At 41.9% G+C, this 24846-nt stretch overlaps 1 protein-coding gene across 5 annotated transcripts in view; it reads right to left on the bottom strand.

Annotated features, from left to right (window-relative positions):
* Positions 1-24846, bottom strand: part of LOC119972233 (vacuolar protein sorting-associated protein 13B-like) — a 1046946-nt gene that overhangs the window by 329330 nt on the left and 692770 nt on the right. For 4 of the 5 annotated variants that reach the window (XR_005462014.1, XM_038808616.1, XM_038808617.1 and 1 more), the window contains exons 26-27: positions 7170-7341; positions 5702-5816 (exon numbers count right to left, since the gene is read on the bottom strand). Coding sequence is in view for 4 of the 5 variants with exons in the window: in XM_038808616.1 (XP_038664544.1) it covers positions 5702-5816; positions 7170-7341 (287 nt within the window). In the remaining variant the exon portion in view is untranslated. Of the gene's footprint in view, positions 1-1620; positions 1688-5701; positions 5817-7169; positions 7342-24846 lie in introns of all 5 variants that reach the window. The other variant, XM_038808618.1, reaches the window with a different exon arrangement.

Below are 24846 nucleotides of genomic sequence, written 5' to 3'. Positions count from 1 at the left end.
AATTTGCGGATTATACCGAAGGTTTTAACAGCTGAAAGCAGCTGCAAGGATCAATCATCTTGAGTGCTCCCATGTTATGTGCTCCACATACGATGTAACAAATAGCATGATCGGCCTCTCCATGTCCAAAGAGCTGTGTGGGCCAGCAGGTGAATCTTTTTCGAATCAAGTCAGAATTAAATTTCCAAATCATTAAGTTATCACAGCGACCAATTCTGTGAAATTCTAATGCGGCATTTATTTACAAAACTATCACAAAGGTAACATTCGAATCATATTTTGATTTTGCAAGACGTTGCATGTAATAAGGAGCATGTAACAATGGGGAAAATGTGAAAAAAAGACTTAACAGATTTCCTGTTGGTCTGACACACAAATAATAAATTCAACAGGAAGTAGAAAGTAAAACCTATTTGATTCGGAACATAAGCAATAAGCATCACTATAAATGAGAAAACATGGTTACAAGAACTCAACCTACAGGGAACCATTGCCTTTTCAAGATATAGGCTCTTACAAGTTAAACAATTTGACCTGTGAAGAAAAAATATTTCTGCAGTTCAGATTAAAATACCTTATAATGAATTTTATGTAAATTTTAATTAAGTTTTATAACCAGGACTTATTTTTTTTGAACCAGGACTTTTAGAAGGCTACATTAACTTTTACTGGAATTATTGTGGAACCTACTTAACCCACATTTCACAATGGAATATTAAAAACTGTGGGACAATGAAGTGCTTGTATTGCTGAAAAAAGAGACACGTTGCTGAAGTTTTTCACCTTGCACTCATCAGGGCAAACACAAGAATGCCAAATTTCAAACAATCACAACAATCTATACTACAGGGAAAAGGGTGCTGATTGGTTGGCAAGTCAAGCGTGGTTGGCCAAGGCGTTGTCATGGCGAAAGCAACAGGGAATTCTTGGCACTCCAAGCTACCGGGTTAATTAACTGTTCACTTCTATAAGTTACGTTACACTTCAACTTTCGATTTTGAAAGGCAGGTTTTTGCAGATCAGTGTGGGAGGCATCTGTTTAGGATCATATGGAGCATTTTCTCTTTTTGCAATTTAAACTTAAAAGGAATTTTGTTATTTTAAGAGAGGTTTAGTTTACATCCACTGTAACAAGGTCTAAAAGGAAATCATTAAATGCATTCAAGTTTGAAATTCTAATTGAATTTCTGAGCAGAGGTCTGGGCCAAGATGATCAAATGCTCTTCAAATGGTGGAGCAAGGGATAATAGAAGAAAAATCGCGTCCAATCAGAGTCAGCAAGTCACACTGATCGACAGAATAAAAATAGACAGCTATCTGAGAAATTTTGCAGCCAGAATCCTATCTCAGAACACTGGAGGATAAAGGTAGATTGTACATTCTCCATAGGGGAAGTGGAATTAAAGAGCTGAGCTGCAGTTTTCTTGTTTCCCTTCACATGTTCTCAGAGAAAATGACTGAATTGTAGCAAATAGTCAAATCTAACCACAAAACTCTGTGAAGTTGCTCAGTACTTGTAACCATAGTTTTCACATTCTGCCTCAGAATTTGGATGAAGTTTGTCATCCACGTTGAAAGATTGAGCAATCTGCAGTGACTTATTCACTATGAGAGTCTCACCCCAGGTTTTTCTTTGCATTGTAGAAGCAGTCCATCAAACTGTCCTGTGTGCCAGCCTTCACCTGGCCTGGAAAACAGAATGCCTGCCTTGTCTAGTCTAAGTAGGCTTGTGATTTTTATCGACTTATACAAATTATAAACTGCACTGAATATACATACACTCCCAAAAATTACGTATGTACAACACTTTATCATATCGAAAGGAGGAATATGCCCAACAGTCAAATTGAACTTTCTGACAAAATACCTTCTTTTTATTCATAGAATAACATCACTTTCATAGATTTCTAATGTTTCAAAATATTTATCATTATAATTAGTGCTACTAGAGTGAATGTGTTCATGCTGTAAAAACAGTAATTTAACTATTTCAGAATTCTACTTTCTTAACAAATATGAATCATCATTCCACACACATCTAAATTATATCTACAGAAGAGACATTGAATATGAGCAGTCAAAACCAGGCCAACCAAACAGGGTGATGAGAATTGAAGGTAACTGGATAACTGGACAGAGCAAACAGCCATAATTAAGCTCCCATACCTTCTATCTTATTCTCCCATTGTTATTACTAACAGGCTTTATTTGATGGTTATTTTTCAAACTATCTCCTTTGATTCAATGTAAAATAGAGTCGTGGAGGGGCGAGGATGTGACCTGCTATTAAACCTGCCCAGAGACAAGCCCATGTGACTTCATACTAAATCTGTTCGCTGAGGTCCCAGGTTCGATCCCAGCTCTGGGTCATTGTCCGTGTGGAGTTTGCACATTCTCCCCGTGTTTGCGTGGGTTTCACCCTCATAACCCAAAGATGTGCAGGGTAGGTTGATTGGCCACGCTAAATTGACCCTTAATTAGAAAAAATGAATTGGGTAATCTAGAATTTGAAAAAAAATGTGCTCGCCGTTAAACCCATGTGACCTGCACTTATTATGTAAACAAAAACTCGCATTGAAACCTATTCAAAGCGGGGTTCAGGTTTTAAGACCTTGACACACAGCAGGTTGTGCTATTGCCCAGACTCTGAGATTTGGTCAGATCAAGGGATCTGAGGGAAATAAGACGTAGTACTGTTATGCTAAAACCAGAAAACGGACTAATCTTGGATTAAGCACCAGAACAAGTGCTGATGAGGACAGAATCCCTGTTCAAGGAAACAAGGATTGTGGAGAGTACAAAAAGCTAGGAATCACCAGAGGCTATCTTAGCACTTAATTGAATTCAAATTCCACCCAATGCCCTGGTGGGATTTGAATTTGTATCCCCAGAACATTGCTTGGTCCTCTGGATTACTAACACAGTGACATTATCACGACCTCATTGTCTCCCACTAATGGGACGAGGGGAGCATAGTCAAAAAGTTACAATCAGACGTTACGATCAGGAAGAATTCTTCAAACAACGGATGGTGGAAGATTGAAATCTCTTCCATGAATGGCAATCGGTGTTAGATCAATTATTAATTTTAAAAGTGAGATTGATAGAGTCTTGTCAACCACAGCTGTTAAGGGATAAGGGGTAAAGGTGGGAATTAGGCCACAGATCAGCCAAGATCTCACTGAATGGTAAAACAGGCTAAAATGGGAATAAACAGCCTCCTCCTGTTTCTAAACAAATTGAGTACAAATGTTTCTGTGAATATTACTCAATGTGCACACCAACAACCAAAACATTGCTGCCTTTTCAATTAGAAACATCATACAAACTAATAACTTCACATCGACCTAAATACTTCCTAATTTTTTCAAATATTCTTTCACAGGATTCTGGATAGGGCAGAATTAATTGTCCACTCCTAATTGCGTTTGATGTGCGATCTGGACACTTACAGACTCTGATTTACTTTGTAAAGTGTCTTGTGCTTGATTTTCCCAAGCAGTAGCATTGATGGGAGCAAAAGAGGATGAGGTGAGTGAAGCTGTGCCATGGTCTGCCGAGATAAGACTTTATAGAATGATGGGGTAAATATTATTTTGCAATCTTTATTCTTTTGAAGAGCTAGTTTGAAAGCACAGGTCATAACCGGAGTCATCAAAATCCATGAATAAATCAATGAATATCTACCAAATCTTGGGCAATACGGTGGCACAATGGTTCGCTCTGCTGCCTCACAGGACCAGGGGCCTGGGTTGGATTCTGGACTTGGGTGACTGTGTCGAGTTTGCACATTCCCCGTGTGTCTGCCTGGGTTTCCTCCGAGTGCTCTGTTTCGTCCCACAGTCCAAAGGTGTGCGGGTTAGGTCGATTGGCCATGTTAAATTGCCCTTAGTGTCCAGCGATGTGCAGGTTAGGTTATGGGGTTACAGGGATAGGGTGGGGTGGAAGGGGGAGTGTAAATGAGCAGCTCATTCGAAGGGTCGGTGCAGACTCGATGGGCCGAATGGCCTCCTTCTGCACTGCAGGGATTCTATGATGCTATTCCATGAAATGAAGTTCAATGAGGTCGTCTTTCAGACGTTTGGTGCAGGCTCAATGGGCTACATGGCCTCCTTCTGCACTGTAAGGATTCTATGGTTCAATGAATTATCCATACCAAATGATTTTGAGGATTTTGATGCCAAAACCTGCAGGAATTCTCGGAGATGAAGAGACGCTGGGGTCCAACAAAATATGCACTGTTTTACTCCAAGGAATTCAGAGAATAATGCTGAACTGTAAGTGTCCTACCAACACTAGGGGTTGCGTCACACTATCCTTGCTTGGAATCTCTGGGTGTAACACAGCAGCACTGAGTAATGAATGGTAATAAGATTTAGGGCAGGTGCCATTTCAAGCTTGGCAACATGTCCATAGAGGCCCCATCTGCACCAACCATAGGTTCACATTGGCGAGGAAGGGCTTCACATTTGCAAGATGGCGGGAGGACAGAGAGATACTGAGAATGAAGGACATGTATGTGGACGATAGACTGGTGACCGTAGGGGATCTTTCAAAGAAGTTCGAACTTCCAAAATTGAAACAGCTCAGGTGCCTGCAGCTGAGCGAATTTCTCTGCAAGGAGACAAAAACGTGCCCCAAGAGACCTGGACACACATTTCTGGACACAATGGTAGGACTGGACTGGCCTGGAGATAACCAAAGTGGCGATATCTACAAACAATTCATAGAAAAGGTCAGGACCCTACGTAATTGGGAGGACAAGTTGGGCGTGGAGATAGGGGGATGAATCTGAATCGACGCGCTGTAGAGGATTAACTCCACCTCCTTGTTAAATGCAAAATTCCAATAAAAATATTTCTAAAACAAAACAAGATTCAGGGTTTGGACAACAAGCTCCATGGTGAGTACACTTGTTTTTTTGCAGTCTGGCAAACATATCCAGCCACTCACCCTAGTTCCCGCTTGAATGAATGATGATTTGAAATAAATTGAGGGTTTTGGAAACAGCGTGAAAAATATGGATGGGTTCTGATTAAAGATAATCGACCCGAATCGTCAGCTCAGTCTCTCTGCCGATGTCTGAACTGCAGATCGTTTTTGGCATTTATTGTTATTCAGCCGATGTGATTCGCTTTCTGAAAAATATACTGTTGGTATCTCGGCCCTAATTATTATTTGACATTAGGGTTCACCTAAACCGTGAAGGTGCACAGGCACTAACAAAAATGCAAGCAAACGTCCACAAAAAATTGACTCTGGCAATAATTCAAACAAACTACACTTAGTGCGTTCAATTGATCTACAAAGTTATGACCAAGGAGATACTGTAACCAGAAATACATCTGGGGACATCGCTTCTTTGGACAGTGCAGACTGTGAGCTAGTGGTGGAGGGCACAGATGCTTTTATGCATGGATCATTGCCATTAGATAGCATAACCTTTGGGTTGACATGGGTACTAGGGCTTGCAGTCTCTTGGGCTCAGGAGCTAAGGTTGTTAGCTCATTGTCACTCAGCTGTTTACAAGTTCTGCCAGGCGAGTGTGTGGGTCAATGGCAAATCTGGTCATCATAGCAATTCGAAATTGTACTGCAGATATAACTTTTTAAATCGATGCATCAAACAGCAACATAGATGGACAACTTTATCTGATCCCATAAAGAGACAGCATACACCTGACAAACCATTATTATTTTACCTGTTCTTGTAGTGATCAATATTGAAGCTGCCTACTTTACACTTCACCTTAGTGTAAACATCTTGGATGTCTACTGAAGCACTCAGGTCTTCGAGTTCGCCGACAACACAGATCTCTGAAAGTGCAATTGGAGAACTTCATCAATCAAAAGAAATGGTAGCTCTAATAATGTCTCAGAAAGAGCAGGTTGGTGTCATATTAATTAACTGGGTATCTACCATGGGTCTGAAGAATCAAAGTACTCTTTCAGCGTGACGTAAAGTTGCAAAACTAAATAAACTGCAAGCCTATCCGCTCATCACTGTGGCAGAATGATGATTCTACTCTAGAAGGTTGGTCTTTGGTTGAAGAGAAATGGATGATGGATAAAATGAACTTAATGTAGTTGACTTATGCAGAATCTGTCAGGCATCACAGGACAGAGAGAGGTGGAGATCCATATCCGCCATCTTTCTGGGAACGAGATGACATCAATGAACGAATGAACACCTCACCACAGCAATTCAGCTGAAAATTGCTGAAGGTTTTCAAAGTTTATCATAACTCACTCCTGAAATATGCAATGGCTCGAGTAACAACAGAATAGAGGAGCTTGGAACATTATAGATAACACTTGATCCATGTAATCTCCGGAACTAGTCTCAATCATCTGAGGAGGTCGGAGAGGCTTTTTTCCAAGTATTTTTTCCCTTAAGAGTCCTAACTTATTTCTCCGTCATTTACCTTTCCCAGGGGATTACACGGTTGGGGTAAGTAGGCAAGACAGGGGAGGCGGGAGGGTGGGAGGAAGGAAATGCACTGTTGTGATGCTATGGCCATTATACATGGTAGACCAGCTGATCTTTACCTGTCCATCCATTTTACGTGTTTGTAACTTTAGTCCAAAGCAGCACATATCAGATTTCTTTGACAAACATCACAATTACTCGGACCCAGCTGCATTTAACATATTCCTCCTCCCTGCCCAAATTTTAAAACAAATCTACAAATGCATCAGTTCCTAAATGGCAGAAGGATAAAATCTGTTCCCATAGATTTTCTAATAATGTCAAAGATCAGGTGGAAGATCACAAAGAAAAGAAAGGTGTGTAAGAAGCTGCCTTACTGTTTATTTTATTATTATTATTACTTCTCTCTCTGTGTGGAGGCATTTGTTCTAAACTGTGTAGCTCCTCCTGAAAGATAGCGGGGTTATCACATAGTGAGTTTAGGCACAAGTTTATGTCCTCCCACCAACAGGCACTTGTTTGAGTAATCTGACACAATGAAAAAGAAAACCACTCAAGTGTAAACTGGTCTGCTGATTCGTTACCACCTGTATCCTAGAAATTTCATTTAGCGATACTGGTTACAGACTCGTAATTTAAACACCTACATTTCTGAATGTTTGTTCGTAATGAGTGGAGGAGGAAAGGCAAAGGTGATTTTTCACTCCTTAGTCATAGATGCAGAAAAATATCTTTCTCACCTGTGCCTTTACTGCCAGGTTCCTGAGCAAACAATTTCACAGTCACTTTGGGCAACATCCACTGCATCCATAAACTGATACATCCAGTGGTTCCGCCAATATTATTAGTTTTCTGTTCCAGGGTGGAAGAGTCAGAGAAAGGTTTTTCATCCACCATTTGGACTGAATCACCCTGTGGGAAACATTTAAATGCAACAATTTATCCGTCAGCTGTAGCGTGAAATAACTAAACCACACATTCCCAAGACATGAGAGATACCCACAGTTGCAGCTGGATTAGGAATAATGGTGCATTAAATTGGAATACATTTAACTGATACATCCCAAAGTATTTTATAGCCAATGAACCACTTCTGAGTAGTCGTCAATGTTGTAATGGAGGAAACAGATGAGCCAATTTGCATACAGTGAAGTCCCAATAAAAGTCAATGTTTTAATGAACTGATAATCCGTTTGTTTTAGGTGTTTAGTCCATGGAATAAAAGAGAAAGTAGCTGCGTGGATACGCCGTCGGCTGGATCAGACAAATCAGAGTAGTGGTGAACTGTTGTTTTTCTGACGGGGGACAGGGTTAAGAACCCCGCTAAATCGCTGGCTTTTAAAGCAGACCAAGCAGGCCAGCAGCACGGTTCGATTCCCGTAACTGCCTCCCCGGACAGGCGCCGGAATGTGGCAACTAGGAGCTTTTCACAGTAACTTCATTGAAGCCTACTCGTGACAATAAGCGATTTTCATTTTTTTCATTTTTCATGTTACCTGCGAGTGTCTCAAAACCCGAAAGGATAACGTGAAACACTGGTTCTTAGTGGGATATGTTTGGAAAAATGTGAGGAACAATGTACAATTCAGTGAGGAACCAGACCAATCGTAGTGTAAAAAAATAAATCAGAATGTTTTGTAAAGAGAAAAAGACGACAAAAGACTAATATATACTATGACACTTAAGTATATTAATAACTACACACATCGTTTCATCTTGTTCCCTGAACTCACTGAGACACCACTTTTTCCAAGCAACATCCAAGTGTAGTAACTCTACATGGGTGCAGTTAGTAGTTACTACACAATACCACTTAGTCTGGGAAACATCTCTTTCTGCTTCAGCGAAGGCACAAAACTGCGTCTTTCAGAGGAGAATATCTGTAATCTGCTGTGGCTCTAAATGTTAGGTGAAACAGGGCTCCGTGGCTCGGACACAGATGGAACTTGCCTGCCTGACCGTTAGATGGAGAATTAGCCTCCTTCCCCAATGAGGCTGATAGCAGTTATAATTCTCAATCTCTTTGATGTCCCAAACTGTGGATTTGGCTGTCTACATTTCTCAAATTCCTTGCCTTTAGAAGTTATAATTTGTGTAGCCCCACTGGCAAATAATATTTCTGATATGGCCATTCGCACCTCAATGTCTCGAGATGTCATGGGAGTGCCCCTTTAAGAAAGGTTTTTGTCTGATCACATGGCTTCAGTGATGTCATTTTGTGGGTGGAGCAGAGCTGTGGCTGTGAGGATGTTTTAGTTTCATTTTCAGGTTGACTGCTTGGACTACAGAGGAAAGTATTTTGGCCCGTCTCTCCATATCTTCATTTTAAATATCTGTTCCAATAAAAATCACCTTGGTGGTAGCTTTAGATATATAATTGCTTACCGGAAGGAGTTGAATCTGCTGGTTAAAAATTGGATCAGAATTTCACTAACAAGACTTAACCAAGTGAGAATGCAGTGTGCTGTGCCATGCCCTTGAAAAGGGTTTTTTGGTTTATTGTATTTTGTTATTGTCATGGGAGTGTCCCTTTAAGAAATGTGTGTTTATCAAATGGCTTCAGTGATGTCACTATGTGGATTGAGCTGGGCTGTGGATCTGGGTTTTACTTTCGGTTTACACAGATAGAAGCTGGATTCAGACAAAGACGGCTTCTCCTGCCTCTCTCTCTCTGCATGTTAAAAGGTGTCCAGATCACTTGATAATTTAAAAGTGACAACTGTTTTCTGTAAGGAATTCACACCTACTGTTTTGGGAAAAAAAGGTTGTTCTAGTTTTATTGGATGTTGTTATGAAGTTGAAACAGCAGAAAGGGAAGTTAGAGAGTTATAGAGAACTGTAGCTGTGTGGGGTATTTATGTTTGTTGTTGATAAAAATGCTTACTGTGTGTGTTTATAGAAATGTTAACTGAATTCATGAAATAAGCTTTGTTTTTGATTTAAAATGTTTAAGGCCTCTGTTGAATAACACCTGAGTTATTCATAAGCAGTTGTGGGTCAGGTGAACTCCATGATATACATTGGAGCTTTCTAAACCCTGGTCCATAACATTATTGAATTGAAACAGTTAAGGGGGAATTCATTAAGTGCTGTACATATATTACTGTAGCTGTGGGGTGTCTTTATTTTTGTAATTGATAAAAATTCTTGCTGTATGTTTATATGTTAACTAAGTTCTTAGAATAAAGCTTCTCTTGATTAAAGTGTCTAGGAAGACTGACAAATCACACCTGAAGGTAAGGTTCTGGTGCTAATCCTAGCCAAATTCAATATAAAGGTTGTAGGTCTTGTGGACTTCATAAACATACTTTGGAGTTTCTAAGCCCTGGCCCATAACACTAGACAGCTGATAATCTTGTTGCTGGGAATATTACATCTCATTATTCCTTTAGACGCCTGCTCGTCTTGTTATTTGTCGTTTAACTTCAGGACCACTGTAAAAACCATGTTAATTTCCCAAATTCAACAAGGTACACAGTGGGGTTTGTCAGTGATCTTACTGGGACCACTACTTTTCTTGATATATATTAAGGGCACACTTGAAAATTTGCAGGTGAAACTTCCATGCATTGCAAACTATTCAGGATAGTGACAGACATCCAGAGGACAGAGGCATGCTGGTGGAAATGGAAGACACATGATGAATAAAATTTAATGCGGAGAGGTGCGAGCAGTACATTTTGGTAGGAAGAATGTGGAGAACTAATATGAAATAAAATGCACAAGGCTGAGGTGGGTGGAGAAACACCCAACACTGGGGGTATAATTGTACAAATCATTGACGTCAGCCGGGTAGGTTGAGAAAAGTGGTTAAAAGGACATATGGACTCATGAGCTTTAATGAATAGAAGCACAGGGTAAAAAAGCAACGATATTATTGTAAGGATCCTTTCTGCTGAATCCCTTATTTCCATTTTGTTTATTTTTGCCGTTATCATTTTTGATCCATGGATGCTTAACGGACATGTATATTTCAGTCAAGCAGCAGAAAGGGGGAGAAATTCAAGAAGTTGCAATATAGTATATGGTGCTGCTAGCTTTGGAAAGCAAGACCCAGGGGCGGGATTCTCTCAGCACAAAGCTGATTCTTGACCCGGGATGGGCCAAGCGGCTGTCGTAAAAAAACCTGATGCCCGCCAGCGCCGTTCACACCTGCTCTCAGCCGGCGGGACGTCGGCGTGGAAAGGTCCGGGGGCGGCCTGTGGGTGGGGAGGGGGAGTCCGACCGGGGATGCAGCCTGGCCTGAGATCGGGGCCCACCGATCGGCAGGCCAGCCTCTCTGGTGGGGGGTCTCCTATCTTCCGCGCCGGCCCCTGTAGCCCTGCGCCATGTTGAGTCGAGGGCCGGCGTGGAGAAGGAAGCCACTGCGCATGAGCGCCGGTGTTTCAACATTACGAGGAATCTGGACAGAGTAGATACAGAGAAATTGCTCCCAGTGATAGAAGAGTTGAGAACCAGAGGAGATCCTGATGTGAACTTGTCCGCCATTGATGTTAGGTTCACCAGCTTGCAGCTTTCCAGTTTATCATTTGTCCTTTCTTGAATTGCACACTAACATTAGGCACAGCCCTCCACCATTACTCCTGTATCCAATGAAGATTGAACAATTGTGAGCAATGTTCCTCTGCTATTTCTTTCTTTGCTTGTTACAGCAAGCTAGGATACGTTCCATCTGGATCAGATGAGTTATTTCTATCCAGGAAGTGACATTTGTGAGGGTCCTTTATTCCCTTATTACCCCTTGCTTTATTTTTTGTCCTCATCATTTTGATCCATGGGTGCTTAATGGACATGTATCTTTAAATCAAGCAGAGGAATTCAAAACATTGCGACATAGTATACGGTGTTAGATTTCGAGCAACAAAAGCGCTTTGAGGCACCCGAGACATGGGGTGGAACTCAGTTCGATTGGCTGGTTGGTGGCCAATGAATTGGCCAAACGGCCGCATTCTGCCCGGCAACAGGTGGTGATTGGATCCTGCCTAAGAGACCTAAGGAAAGCAGAGTTGCGACCTGGACACACAGAGACAAGGACTTGCTCTCTCTCTTTCTCTCCCTTGTATTTTCTCCAAAAAAGCTGAGAGCTGCTGTATTTATGAAACTGCAGAGACCTGAATGAATCTACAATCCATTGCAGACTGGAAAGTAGAAATCTCAAACTGATAGTTTAGCCTAGTTTGAAGTGAAGGAAGATGCAAGAGAAACAACCATCTGAAACAAAGACTAATCTTTTACTTATTATTTTACCCCCTCTTCTCCCCTCTGTGTTTGTCTGTCTTGTATGTGTGTAGAGGGTGGAACAAGCTTAAGTGGGGGGGGGGGGGGGGGGGGGGGGGGGGGGGGGAATTAATTCAATTGTGTTGTGACTCCGGGTCAAGGGCAGCTGGAATTGACCACCCTCTGAATTGACCACCCTCTGAATTGACCACCCTCTGAATTGACCACCCTCTGAATTGACCAGCCCAGGCTGTCGAAACACATTCTTCAACCAAGTTATATTAAGGTATGAATCACTTGGGTTGAATTAGATTTGTTCCTTAACCCTCACCTCAGGAACTGGGTCAAGTCACTTGGTCAAAATCCTGTAACTATGGTGTACTTACACCACACCATGAAGTGGTTCAAAGTGGCAACTCACACCACATCCTCAAGGATAATTAGGGATGGACAATAAATGTTTTCAGCGTCACCCACGTCTCACAAATTAATACTAAAAAATCGCTCCGAGTAATGGCCTGCGAGAATGGATGTCAAGATAACGGATATGAATTATTTTTAGAGGTTAAACTAATTCTCATAAGCATGTTAAAGTGAGCTCTAATGCTATAACAGCAAGGGTCGATTTTCCAAGATCTGCCATCCTACTGCAAGAAACGACTTACCTGACCTTATTTCCATTACATGGTACAGTAAACGTAACAAACCACTCTGAACTGTCTTATTGTAAGAAACATTCAACTAGTCGCTCAGAAAAATTATTTTCTTTAGGAAAATCAAAACATCCAATCAGAATATCATGAATTGGGGCTGTTGGTTTTTTTCCATTACCTGCATCAAGGAAAAATGAGCTCAAGCCAAAAAAGTAGAATGTCCATTTGTGAGAGTGAATTATCACAGTTCATAACCCCACTTTGAATGCAGGACCTCTTCCACATAACTACTGGTTTCAATGTCATTACTATTCATACACTGAGGAAAAGCATACATCCTTTATGGCAAGATTTACACAGTGCTAATGATAGAAAAGGTTGTTACAACAGTTCAGTCTTAATACTGGACTAAAGAAATATCTACCAGCCTATAAATTTCAACTTCCAGGCTAGACAGATAGATTCGAATTGGGGAAAGGAGGGAGGGAGAGAGTTGGGTTTGTTTTAAGAACAGCTAATGAGTTGGGAATCTGCTCCACAGAAAATGGCCCACACCTCAAATAACATCCTAATTTTAGTTTGGGAACTAACACAGTGGGATCCATGGTCTCAACACTTGATTTGTGGTGGCTTTGATATGCAAAGTCCCTTGATGCCCTCTTCAAACGAGGAAGAGTCCAAATCATTCGCTTTGATTTCAATTCATCAGACAATAAGCATACATCATGAATTAATTGAATGGGTCATTAGACATTTCATGAATTTTAAATTGAGGAAAATTTATCCAAGCCTCGATTGGTTTGTGGCAACTCCTGTCATGACTAGTTGAACAATGGCTTTAACCTATGGATTATTGTTCCTGCTAAAATTGCAAACCAATACATTGTCTGCAGCCACATTTAATCACAGAATCATTACAGCGTAGAAGGAGGCCATTCAGCCCATCGTATATGCACAGGCTCTCCAAAGAGGCAATTCAACTGGTGTCATTCCTCTGCCTTCACCCATTATCCCTTTGCAGATAACAGACTGGCTTTTGGATGTTTTGCCTGAACCAGCCTCAGACAGAGCATTCCATACCCGAACCACATTGTTTTTCTATAAAAAAAAAAGCATTTCCTCGTGTCACTTCTGCCTCTTTCGGCCATTATTTCACATCTATGCCCTCTCGTTCTTGATCTTTTTATGAGTGGGAACACTTTCTCCCTATCTACTTTGTCCAGGCCCCTCATGATCTTAAATACTTGTATCAAATCACCTCTCCGCCTTCTTTTCTGCAAGGAAAAGAGTTCTAACTTTGCCAAGTTGAAATTCCGCATCTCTGGAAGCATTCTTTTCTGCACTGTCTCTAATACCGTCCCATCTTTCCAAAGGTGCAGCACCCACACTGGACACAATGCTTCAGCTGAGGCCAAACTCGTGTCTTATACAAGTTCAACATAACCTTCCTGCTCTTTTAGTCTATGCTCCTATTAATAAGGCTTTCTGGACCATTATGGCAACCTGTCACCATCTTCAATGACTCATGCACATACACATACGCTCCTGCAACCTTTTGAATTGTACCCTTTATTTCATACTGTCCCTCCATACTCTTCTTACAAAACTTAATCACTTCATGTTATTAGACAGAATCTGCCACTTGTCCATCCATTCCACCAAATTGTCTATGTCCATTTTAAGTTCTACACCATCCTCCTCACAGTTTACAATGCTACCATGTTTCATATCGTCTGAAAATTTTGAAACTGCACCATGCACACCAAAAGGTCTGCATCACTAATATACGTAGAAACATACATAGACAATTGAAGCAAGAGGCCATTCGGCCCTTCGAGCCTGCTTGGCCATTCATTATGATCATGGTTGATCATCAAATTCAATACCCTGACCCAGCCTTGCCCCGTCCCTTGACCACTTTAGCCCCAAGAGCTATATCTAATTCCTTTCTGAAATTACGCAAACTTTTGGCCTGACCTCCTGTGATAGTGAATTCCACAGATTCACCACTCTCTGGGTGAAGACATTTCTCCTCACCTCAGTCCTCAAACATTTATCCCTTATCCTCAAACTATAACCACTAGTTCTGGACTCCCCAACAATCTGTGTAATTCTGAGAGTTTTATATGCTTCTATGAGATCCCCCATCATTCTTCTAAACTCTTCTAAATATGACAGGCCCACCATGCCAGGAATCAGCCTGGTAAATCTTCACTGCACTCCCGCCATAGCAAGAACATCCTTCCTCAGATAAGGACACCAAACTGCACACAATACTCCAATGCCCTATACAATTGCAGTAAAACATCTCTATTCCTATCCTGAAATCCTCTCACTATGAAGGCCAACAAACCATCTACCTACTTTACTGCCTGCTGAACGTGTGAGCTTATTTTCAACGACTGACGCACGAGGACACCAAGGCCTCGCTGAGTATCCATCTCTCTCAATTTACACCCATTCAAATAATAATCTGCCTTCCTATTTTTGCTGCCGAAGCAGAGAACCTCATATTTATCCACATCTGCCAGGCATCTGTCCACTCACACAGCCTGTCCAAATCCTGCTGAAGCATCTCTGCATCCTCCTCACAGCTCACCCTCCCACCCAACCTTGTATCATCTGCAAATGTGGAAATAATACATTTAGTTCCTTTGTCCCAGTTGGGGTCCTCGCACAGATCCCTATGGTACCCCACTAGTCGCTGCCTGCCAATCGGAAAATAATCCATTTATTCCAACTCTTTGCTTCCTGTCTGCCAACCAGCTTTCTATCCACCTCAAGACACGACCCGTAATCCCATACACTTTAACTTTCCATAGTAATCTGCTATGTGAGACCTTGTCAAAAGCCTTCTAAAAGATTAATAAACTACATCCACCGGTTCTACTTTGTACGTACTGTGTGCATTCCCTTGGCCGCAGAAAAATACTTTTCACTGTACTTCGGTACATGTGACAATAAATCAAATCAATCAATCAATCAATCTTCCTGGTCAACTCAACTGGTTTCACCTTCAAAACATTCTGGTAGATTTGTCAAGCATGATTTTCCTTCTGTAAATCCATGCTGATTTTGCCTGATTATACCACCGCTTACCAAATGCTGTGTTATGAAATCCTTGATACTGGACTCCAGCACCTTCCCTACTACCAACGTTAGGCTCACTGGTCTATAGTTTCCTGTTTTCTCTCCACCTCCCTTTTTGAACAGCGGGATTATATAAGCGACCCTCCAATCAGTATGAACCATTCCAGAGTCCAAAGAATTTTGGAAAATGACCACCGATGGATCTACTATTTCTAGGGCACTTCCTTAAGTACTCTGGGATGAAAATTATCAGGCCCTAGAGATCTCTCCTCCTGGGGGTTACATGGTAGCGCAGTGTTTAGCACTGTTGCTTCACAGCTCCAGGGTCCAAGTTTCGATTCCTGGCTTCGGTCACTGTCTGTGCGGAGTCTGCACGTTCTCCCAGTGTCTGCGTGGGTTTCCTCTGGGTGCTCCGGTTTCCTCCCACAATCCCGAAAGACCTGCTTGTTAGGTGAATTGGACATTCTGAATTCTCCCTCAATGCACCCGAACAGGCGCCGGAATGTGGTGACATGGGGATTTTCCCAGTAACTTCATTGCTGTGTTGATGTAAACCTACTTGTGACACCAATAAAGATTATTATTATTAATTTCCCACAAACCATTTCTTTACTAATAAATTTCCTTTAGCTCTTCATTAAAACTTGTGTTTCTCAGAATTTACAGTATTCATAATTTCTCTGTGAAGACAGAAGCAAAGTATGAATTTCATTGTTCCCCGCTATAAATTCCCCCATTTCTGACTGTAAGGGGCCTACATTCCTTTTTATCATCCTTTTTCTCTTTACATACCGATCATAGAATCAGAGAAAATTACAGTGCAGAATAGAATAACGATGCTCTTCGGCTCATCGAGTCTGCACCGCCGCATGAAAGGCACCAGATCTGCCAATCCTAATCCCATTTGCCAGCACTTGGCCCATAGCCTCGAATGTTAAGACCCGCCAAGTGCTCATTCAGGTACTGTTTGAAGGATGTGAGGCAACCCGCCTTTACCACCTGCCCAGGCAGTGCATTCCAGACCAACACCTGGAGACTTCTCCACTTTTAAGCCTGCCAACACATCCAACACCTCGTTCCTCCCTCTGACAACTTGCTTAATAACTTCACAGTCTCTCTCTCCTCGAGTTTCATATCTGCCTCCTCATTCTGTGGGGAAGACAGAAGTGAAATATTAATTTAACACCCTACCAATTTCCTCTGGCTCCACCCACAGATTTCTCCCTTGGTTCCTAATGGGCCCTACTTTGCCCCTAGTTACCATCTTCCCATTGATATACTTCTAGAATATCTTGGGATTTTCCCTACTTTTACCAGCTACAGATTTCTCATATCCCCTCTTTGCTTTCCCAATTGCTTTCTTAAGCTCTATCCTGCACTTTCTGTACTCCACTAATGCCTATAGAAACTTTCACAGTTGTTTTTTATGCCCCCACTAGCTTACGGTCATATTATATTTTCTCCTTCATCAATCCCGTGGTCTGCCTTTGCTAAATTTAAAACTTCCCAATCCTCAGGTCTATTGCTTTATCTTGCTAATTATATCATTATGTATAACAATGATGTAGAGATGCTGGTGATGGACTGGGGCAGGCACAATAAGAAGTCTTCCAACACCAGGTTAAAGTCCAACAGATTTGTTTCAAATCACAAGCTTTCGGAGCGCAGCTCCTTCCTCGGGTGAATCTCATTCACTTGATGAAGGAGCTGAGCTCCAAAAGCTAGTGATTCCAAACAAACCTGTTGGACTATAACCTGGTGTTGGAAGACTTCTTACTATATATACATCAAGAAAGCAAGGGCTCCTTCCTAGACTGGCTCCTCCCTCCATCCTAAAAAACATCCATCAACCATTAAAAAAAAAAAAATTTTCATGGCTAGGCCAGCATCCCATAACAGCCTCCCCGAACAGGCGCCGGAATGTGGTGACTAGGGGCTTTTCACAGTAACTTCATTTGATGCCTACTTGTGACAATAAGCGATTTTCATTTTTCATTTCATTTGTTCCCATCCCTAATTGCCCTTGTGAAGGTGGTGGTGAGCTGCCTTCTTGAACCACTGCAGTCCATGTGATGTAGGTACACCTACTGTGTTATTAGGGAGCGGGTTCCAGGATTTTGATACAGCGATAGTGAAGGAACGGTGATATCTTTCCAAGTCAGGATGATGAGTGACTTAGAGGGGAATGTCCAGGTGGTGGTGTTCCCATGTGTCTGCTGCCTTTGTTCCTCTCGATGATAGTGCTCATGGGTATGAAAGGTGCTGCCTAAGGAGCCTTGGTGAGGTACTGCAGTACATCTTGTAGATCTCACCACTGAGGTTAAACTGTCTGTCCTATAGTTGTTGGGCTTATCATGACATCCTCTTTTGAAAAAGGATGTAACATTTTCAATTTGGAACTGATATTATGCCAAGTAGTCAAAGCTTAATACTTCTTTTTTTGCTGTTTGTACTCCACCTTTTCTGTTTAGCCAATTCAGAGAGTTAAAATTCAGTAATAAAGGAATCAAAGGTTTGTTGATTGGGTTAGATGAAGAAAAGTCGGAAGAGGTTGGGGTGGTGCATAAATACCAGCATGGACCAACTGGAATGAATGGCCTGATTTTGTGCCGTACACTCTGTGTAATACATGAAAAATGTAATGAAATGAAATGAAATGAAATGAAATGAAAAATGAAATGAAAATCGCTTATTGTCACGAGTAGGCTTCAATGAAGTTACTGTGAAAAGCCCCTAGTCGCCACATTCCGGCGCCTGTCCGGGGAGGCTGGTACGGGAATCGAACCGTGCTGCTGGCCTGCTTTATAAGCCAGCGATTTAGCCTTGTGAGCTACATGAACAGCATATTAAATCAGGGTGATGCTTGTTAATGCTCTAATAGTCACGTTGTTAGATGAAGTAGGTAGTGGGAAGATCTTTTTTCAACCACTGAGTGTGTGTCCAAGTTGGCAGGCAGCAGTCACAAGAGGCCACGTGGAAGGGTGGGATTTTGCTGTGTGGAAATTGGCTGCTTTTGTCTACATTACAATGGTGAGCACACTCCAAAAATATTTCAATATTGATATAAATGCACATTCTTTCTTTTAAATCTCTATTAAATACTTTTCTCATAAATAGCTCCTTTAGCCACACTCTGTAATTCCATTCTAACTAATCTTTACATCCATCTTGATATCCATTCATTTATTCTGGTTATATTCCCAGTCTGTAAAACACTCGGGAGCATCTTATAGAATTCAAGCAGTTGTCCTTTTGGAATAACTAATGTGGTGGAATTTTGAAACCACATGAACCCCTCATTTGTACATACTTTGGTCTAAGTTTACACTTCAAACACAATTTGAATATTGTGTACCATTCTGATAGCAATATGAACAAGCATGAATCATAAAACAACAGCTCCCTGTACATAGATCTTCTGCACGCAGTAGCTCCTCAAGGTAAATGTGCTGGATATGCTGAGGTCATTTACACATAGGAGCAGTCAGAAGAATTGGAATTTCGTAGATATCAACAACATTCTTCAGAGTCGACTGCTCTGTCGACCGAGTGCGCTGTCGACCGAGTGCTCCATCGACCGAGTGCGCTGTTGACCGAGTGCTCCGTCGACCGAGTGCTCCGTCGACCGAGTGCTCCGTCGACCGAGTGCTCCGTCGACCGAGTGCTCCGTCGACCGAGTGCTCCGTCGACCGAGTGCTCCGTCGACCGAGTGCTCCGTCGACCGAGTGCTCCGTCGACCGAGTGCTCCGTCGACCGAGTGCTCCGTCGACCGAGTGCTCCGTCTATCGAATGCTCTGTCTATTGAATGATGTCTATTGAATGCTCTGTTCATTGAATGCTGTGTCTATTGAATGCTCTGTCTATTGAATGCTCTGTCTTTTGAATGCTGTCTATTGAATGCTCCGTCTATTGAATGCTCTGGGCGCAGTCCAAAAGCTTTTCAAGGGGTACGGTGAGATTCCGAATAGTCCCCAAGTAAAAATGACCCATAACCTCTCTAAACCTTTATACTGCTCGACATGAGAGTTGTAATGAAACAAAATGAAAATCACTTATTATCACAAGTAGGCTTCAAATGAAGTTACTGTGAAAAGCCCCTAGTTGCCACATTCCGGCGCCTGTTCAGGGAGGCTGGTATGGGAATTGAACCGTGCTGCTGGCCTGCCTTGGTCTGCTTTCAAAGCCAACGATTTAGCCCTGTGCTAAACCAGCCCCTTTATCTCACTTTCAACGGAAATACACTACTTTGAATATGGGTAACTGCTGCTCTATTCACGAACAATTGTCATTATCTTTAACTGAAGGCCAACACAAATAAAATTACTTCAAAATAAATTCAATACGTTATATTTCAAATCACAGGTTTTATACTACTTCACTTCACAGATTTTAACAGTTCCCTCTAGTGGATAACTAATCACAAACTCAGGCAAAAATGAATATTTTTAGTACAGGCATCAGAATCCAATGCTAATGTCTATAATTTGTTTTTGAATGTATCACTTGGAAATGTATTCACAACGAAAGTTCAATTAACGGTATTTGGATATATGCTCACCATTTCACAAAGGTATGGAAACATAAGACCTGAAGACGTAGGAGCACAAGTAGGTCACTCGGCCCATCGAGTCTGTTCCACCATTCATTTCTGGTCTGATATAATCCTCAACTCCACTTTCCTGCCTCATCCTCATAACCCTTGATTGCCTTACTGATTAAAAATCTGTCTATATCAACCTTGACCATATTTAACAGCCCAGCCTCTGCAGGTCTCTGTGGTTCAGAATTCCACAGATTCACTACCCTGATCTCTATCTTAAATGGGAGACCCCTTACACTTTCATTACGCCGTTTAGAAATCCATAGACACCCTTCAGTGCAGAGGGAGGCCATTTGGCCCATCGAGTCTGCATCGACCCTCTGAAAGAGCATTCCACCTTGGCTCAATCCCTGCCCTATCCCTGTAACCTTACATAACTTGCACATCTTTGGACTATGGGAAGAAACTGGAGGACCAGGAGGGAACCCCCGCAGATATGGGGAGAATGTGCAAACTCAGCACAGTCACCCAAGGTTGGAATCAAACCTGGGTCCCTGGCGTGGTGAGGCAGCAGTGCCAACCACTCTGCCACCCCCTCTGGTCGTAGACTCTCCCACAAGAGGAAACATCCTCTCAGGATCTACCCTGTCAAGCCCCCTGAGAAGCCTATATGACCCAATAAGGTCACATTTCGTTCTTCTATACGCCATTCCCTTCTACATAAAGGCCAACATTCACAATTACCTGTTGAAATTGCATGCTAGTTTTTTGTGATTTATGCACCATAACCGCCAAATCCTTCTGTTCTTCAGTCTTTGTCCATTTAAATAATATTCAGCTCCTTTATTCTTCCTACCAAAGTGCACAACCTCACATTTCCCTGCATTATATCCAGAATTATTATGTATTTTGCCTGCTTCACTATTCTAACTGGCCTGTCGCTCCCAGAAACAAAATACTCTGTTTGCAGACCCAATTGTACATGAATCACAGTGTCCCATGTAGTATTTGATGATCTCAGTCTAAAATATATAATCTTCTCCCCTTTTAAAGTTTATCAGTAACATGGTTCAAGAAAGTAGTTAACTGCAAGCATCTCAAGAATGATTAGGGATGGCAATAAATGCTGGCCTTGCCAGCAATGACCGCATCCTAAGAATGAATGAATTTTAAAAACCTGCAAAAAAACAAACCTTGGTACTCCAAAAGCATGATCTTTCCTCCTTACTGGGATATATTTTTGTAACGCATCATGAATTACCTTCTTATTGGGGTAGAGCCGGGAGTGCAGGAGGCGAAAGAGGCCGGTGTGCTGGCCTTTGCGTCCCTAGTAGCCCGGCGAAGGATTTTGCTACAATGGAAGGATGCGAGGCCCCCAAGCGTGGAGACCTGGATCAATGACATGGCGGGTTTTATTAAGCTAGAGAAGGTCAAATTCGCCCTGACAGGATCGGTGCAAGGGTTCTTTAAGCGGTGACAACCTTTCCTCGACTTTCTGGCTCAACGATAGGGTACTGGGACAGTAGCAGCAGCAACCCGGGGGGATGGGGTGGGGTGGGGTGGGGGGGGGGGGGGGGGGGGGGGGAGACGATGACTATGTTTGTTTATTTTATTTAAATTTGATTTATTTAATTTTAATGTATGGTTAAGTTCTCTTGTTGGGGTGGGGGGGTGGGATACATGTGATGTTACGGTTTGGGGGGAGTTGCGGGCGTTATGGGGCAGTTTGTTGCATACTATTACTTGTTGTTATGTTTTTATATTTTCTGTAAAAAATTCCAATAAAAATTATTTTTTTTAAAAAATGAATTACCTTCTTAAATGTTTGCCACTGCTCGTTTACTGTCTTTCCTGGTAATTTATCCATTCAGTCTATTTGAGCTAACTCTATCCTCATTCCATTGTAATTCGCTTTATTTTAGTTAAACACAGTTGTTTCTGAACCAAATTTCTCATTCTGAAACTGAATATTAAATTATACATGTTATGATCACTACTTCCTTGGGGGGTCTTTTATTCTGAGATAATTTATTACTCCGTTATTACTCGTTTCCAGATCCAAGATAGCCTGTTCCCTGGTTTAATCCCTGACATACTGCCCTCGGAAACTATCCCTAACACACTGCTGCTGTCGTAGCTACCCTTTACCCTTTCCAGCTTGATTAACCCAATCAACATGAGAATTAAAACCACTCATAACTATTCCTCTATTATTTTTACATGCTCCTATTATTTGTTGATTTGAACTATTTCCTACAATGTGGTTGTTGTCTGGGGGTCTATACACTACTCCTAACAATATCTTCTCTCCCTTGCTGTTTTTTACCTCCACCCAAATGGATTCCACATAATCCAAGTCCAGATCATCTCTCGCAACTGTCCTCATTTCATCTCTCATTAACAGTGCTACCCCACCCCCTTTTCCTTCCCTCCTGTCTTTCTAAAAGAACAACCATGAATATTAAGTTCGCAGTTTTGATATCCTTGTAACCAAGTTTCCATAATGGCTATCAGATCATATCCATTTACTTCGATTTGTGCCGTCAGCTCGTCTATCTTATTCCAAATGCTTTGTGCATTAAAATAAAAAGCCTTCAGGCTTGGCTTTTTGCCATTTTTAATCATCCTCGTTTTTCCTTGTATTGTGGCCCTATTTGCCTCCTGTTCTTGATTATCCTCACTACCGTTTTTGCAGTTTTCTGTTCTACCTTTTATTACTGTTTCTCTTCCCCCTTGCACCCTGCTTAGGCTCCCACCCCCCTGCCATTCTTGTTTAAATCCTCCCCAACCACACTGACAAAGAGCGATCACAATATGGTGGAATTTAAAATACAGATGGAGGGTGAGAAAGTAAAATCAAATACTAGTGTTTTGTGTTTAAACAAAGGAGATTACAAGGGGATGAGAGAAGAACTAGCTAAGGTAGACTGGGAGCTAAGACTTTATGGTGGAACAGTTGAGGAACAGTGGAGAACCTTCCAAGCGATTTTTCACAGTGCTCAGCAAAGGTTTATACCAACAAAAAGGAAGGACGGAAGAAAGAGGGAAAATCGACCGTGGATATCTAAGGAAATAAGGGAGAGTATCAAATTGAAGGAAAAAGCATATAAAGTGGCAAAGATTGCTGGGAGATTAGAGGACTGGGAAATCTTTGGGGGGGGCAACAGAAAGCTACTAAAAAAGCTATAAAGAAGAGTAAGATAGAGTATGAGAGTAAACTTGCTCAGAATATAAAAACAGACAGTAAAAGTTTTTACAAATATATAAGACAAAAAAGAGTGGCTAAGGTAAATATTGGTCCTTTAGAGGATGAGAAGGGAGTTTTAATAATGGGAAATGAGGAAATGGCTGAGGAACTGAACAGGTTTTTTGGGTCGGTCTTCACAGTGGAAGACACAAATAACATGCCAGCGACTGATAGAAATGAGGCTATGACAGGTGAGGACCTTGAGAGGATTGTTATCACTAAGGAGGGAGTGATGGGCAAGCTAATGGGGCTAAAGGTAGACAAGTCTCCTGGCCCTGATGGAATGCATCCCAGAGTGCTAAAAGAGATGGCTAAGGAAATTGCAGATGCACTAGTGATAATTTGCCGAAATTCACTAGACTCTGGGGTGGTCCCGGTGGATTGGAAATTAGCAAACGTGACGCCACTGTTTAAAAAAGGAGGTAGGCAGAAAGCAGGAAATTATAGGCCAGTGAGCTTAACTTCGGTAATAGGGAAGATGCTGGAATCTATCATCAAGGAAGAAATTGCGAGGCATCTGGATAGAAATTGTCCCATTGGGCAGACGCAGCATGGGTTTGTAAAAGGCAGGTCATGCCTAACTAATTTAGTGGAATTTTTTGAGGACATTACCAGTGCAGTAGATAACGGGGAGCCGATGGATGTGGTATACCTGGATTTCCAGAAAGCCTTTGACAAGGTGCCACACAAAAGGTTGCTGCATAAGATAAAGATGCATGGCATTAAGGGTAAAGTAGTAGCATGGATAGAGGATTGGTTAATTAATAGAAAGCAAAGAGTTGGGATAAATGGGTGTTTCTCTGGTTGGCAATCAGTAGCTAGTGGTGTCCCTCAGGGATCCGTGTTGGGCCCACAATTGTTCACAATTTACATAGATGATTTGGAGTTGGGGACCAAGGGCAATGTGTCCAAGTTTGCGGATGACACTAAGATGAGTGGTAAAGCGAAAAGTGCAGAGGATACTGGAAGTCTGCAGAGGGATTTGGATAGGTTAAGTGAATGGGCTCGGGTCTGGAAGATGGAATACAATGTTGACAAATGTGAGGTTATCCATTTTGGTAGGAATAACAGTAAACGGGATTATTATTTAAACGATAAAATATTAAAGCATGCCGCTGTTCAGAGAGACTTGGGTGTGCTAGTGCATGAGTCACAGAAGGTTGGTTTACAAGTGCAACAGGTGATTAAGAAGGCAAATGGAATTTTGTCCTTCATTGCTAGAGGGATGGAGTTTAAGACTAGGGAGGTTATGTTGCAATTGTATAAGGTGTTAGTGCGGCCACACCTGGAGTATTGTGTTCAGTTTTGGTCTCCTTACTTGAGAAAGGACGTACTGGCGCTGGAGGGTGTGCAGAGGAGATTCACTAGGTTAATCCCAGAGCTGAAGGGATTGGATTATGAGGAGAGGTTGAGCAGACTGGGACTGTACTCGTTGGAATTTAGAAGGATGAGGGGGGATCTTATAGAAACATTTAAAATTACGAAGGGAATAGATAGGATAGATGCGGGCAGGTTGTTTCCACTGGCGGGTGACAGCAGAACTAGGGGACATAGCCTCAAAATAAGGGGAAGTAGATTTAGGACTGAGTTTAGGAGGAACTTCTTCACCCAAAGGGTTGTGAATCTATGGAATTCCTTGCCCAGTGAAGCAGTTGAGGCTCCTTCATTAA

Source organism: Scyliorhinus canicula, chromosome 10 (genome assembly GCF_902713615.1).
Source record: "Scyliorhinus canicula chromosome 10, sScyCan1.1, whole genome shotgun sequence".
Taxonomy (NCBI): Eukaryota; Metazoa; Chordata; class Chondrichthyes; order Carcharhiniformes; family Scyliorhinidae; genus Scyliorhinus; species Scyliorhinus canicula.
Note: the sequence above shows the minus strand (reverse complement) of the source record. Positions and strands in the feature narration are given on the sequence as shown.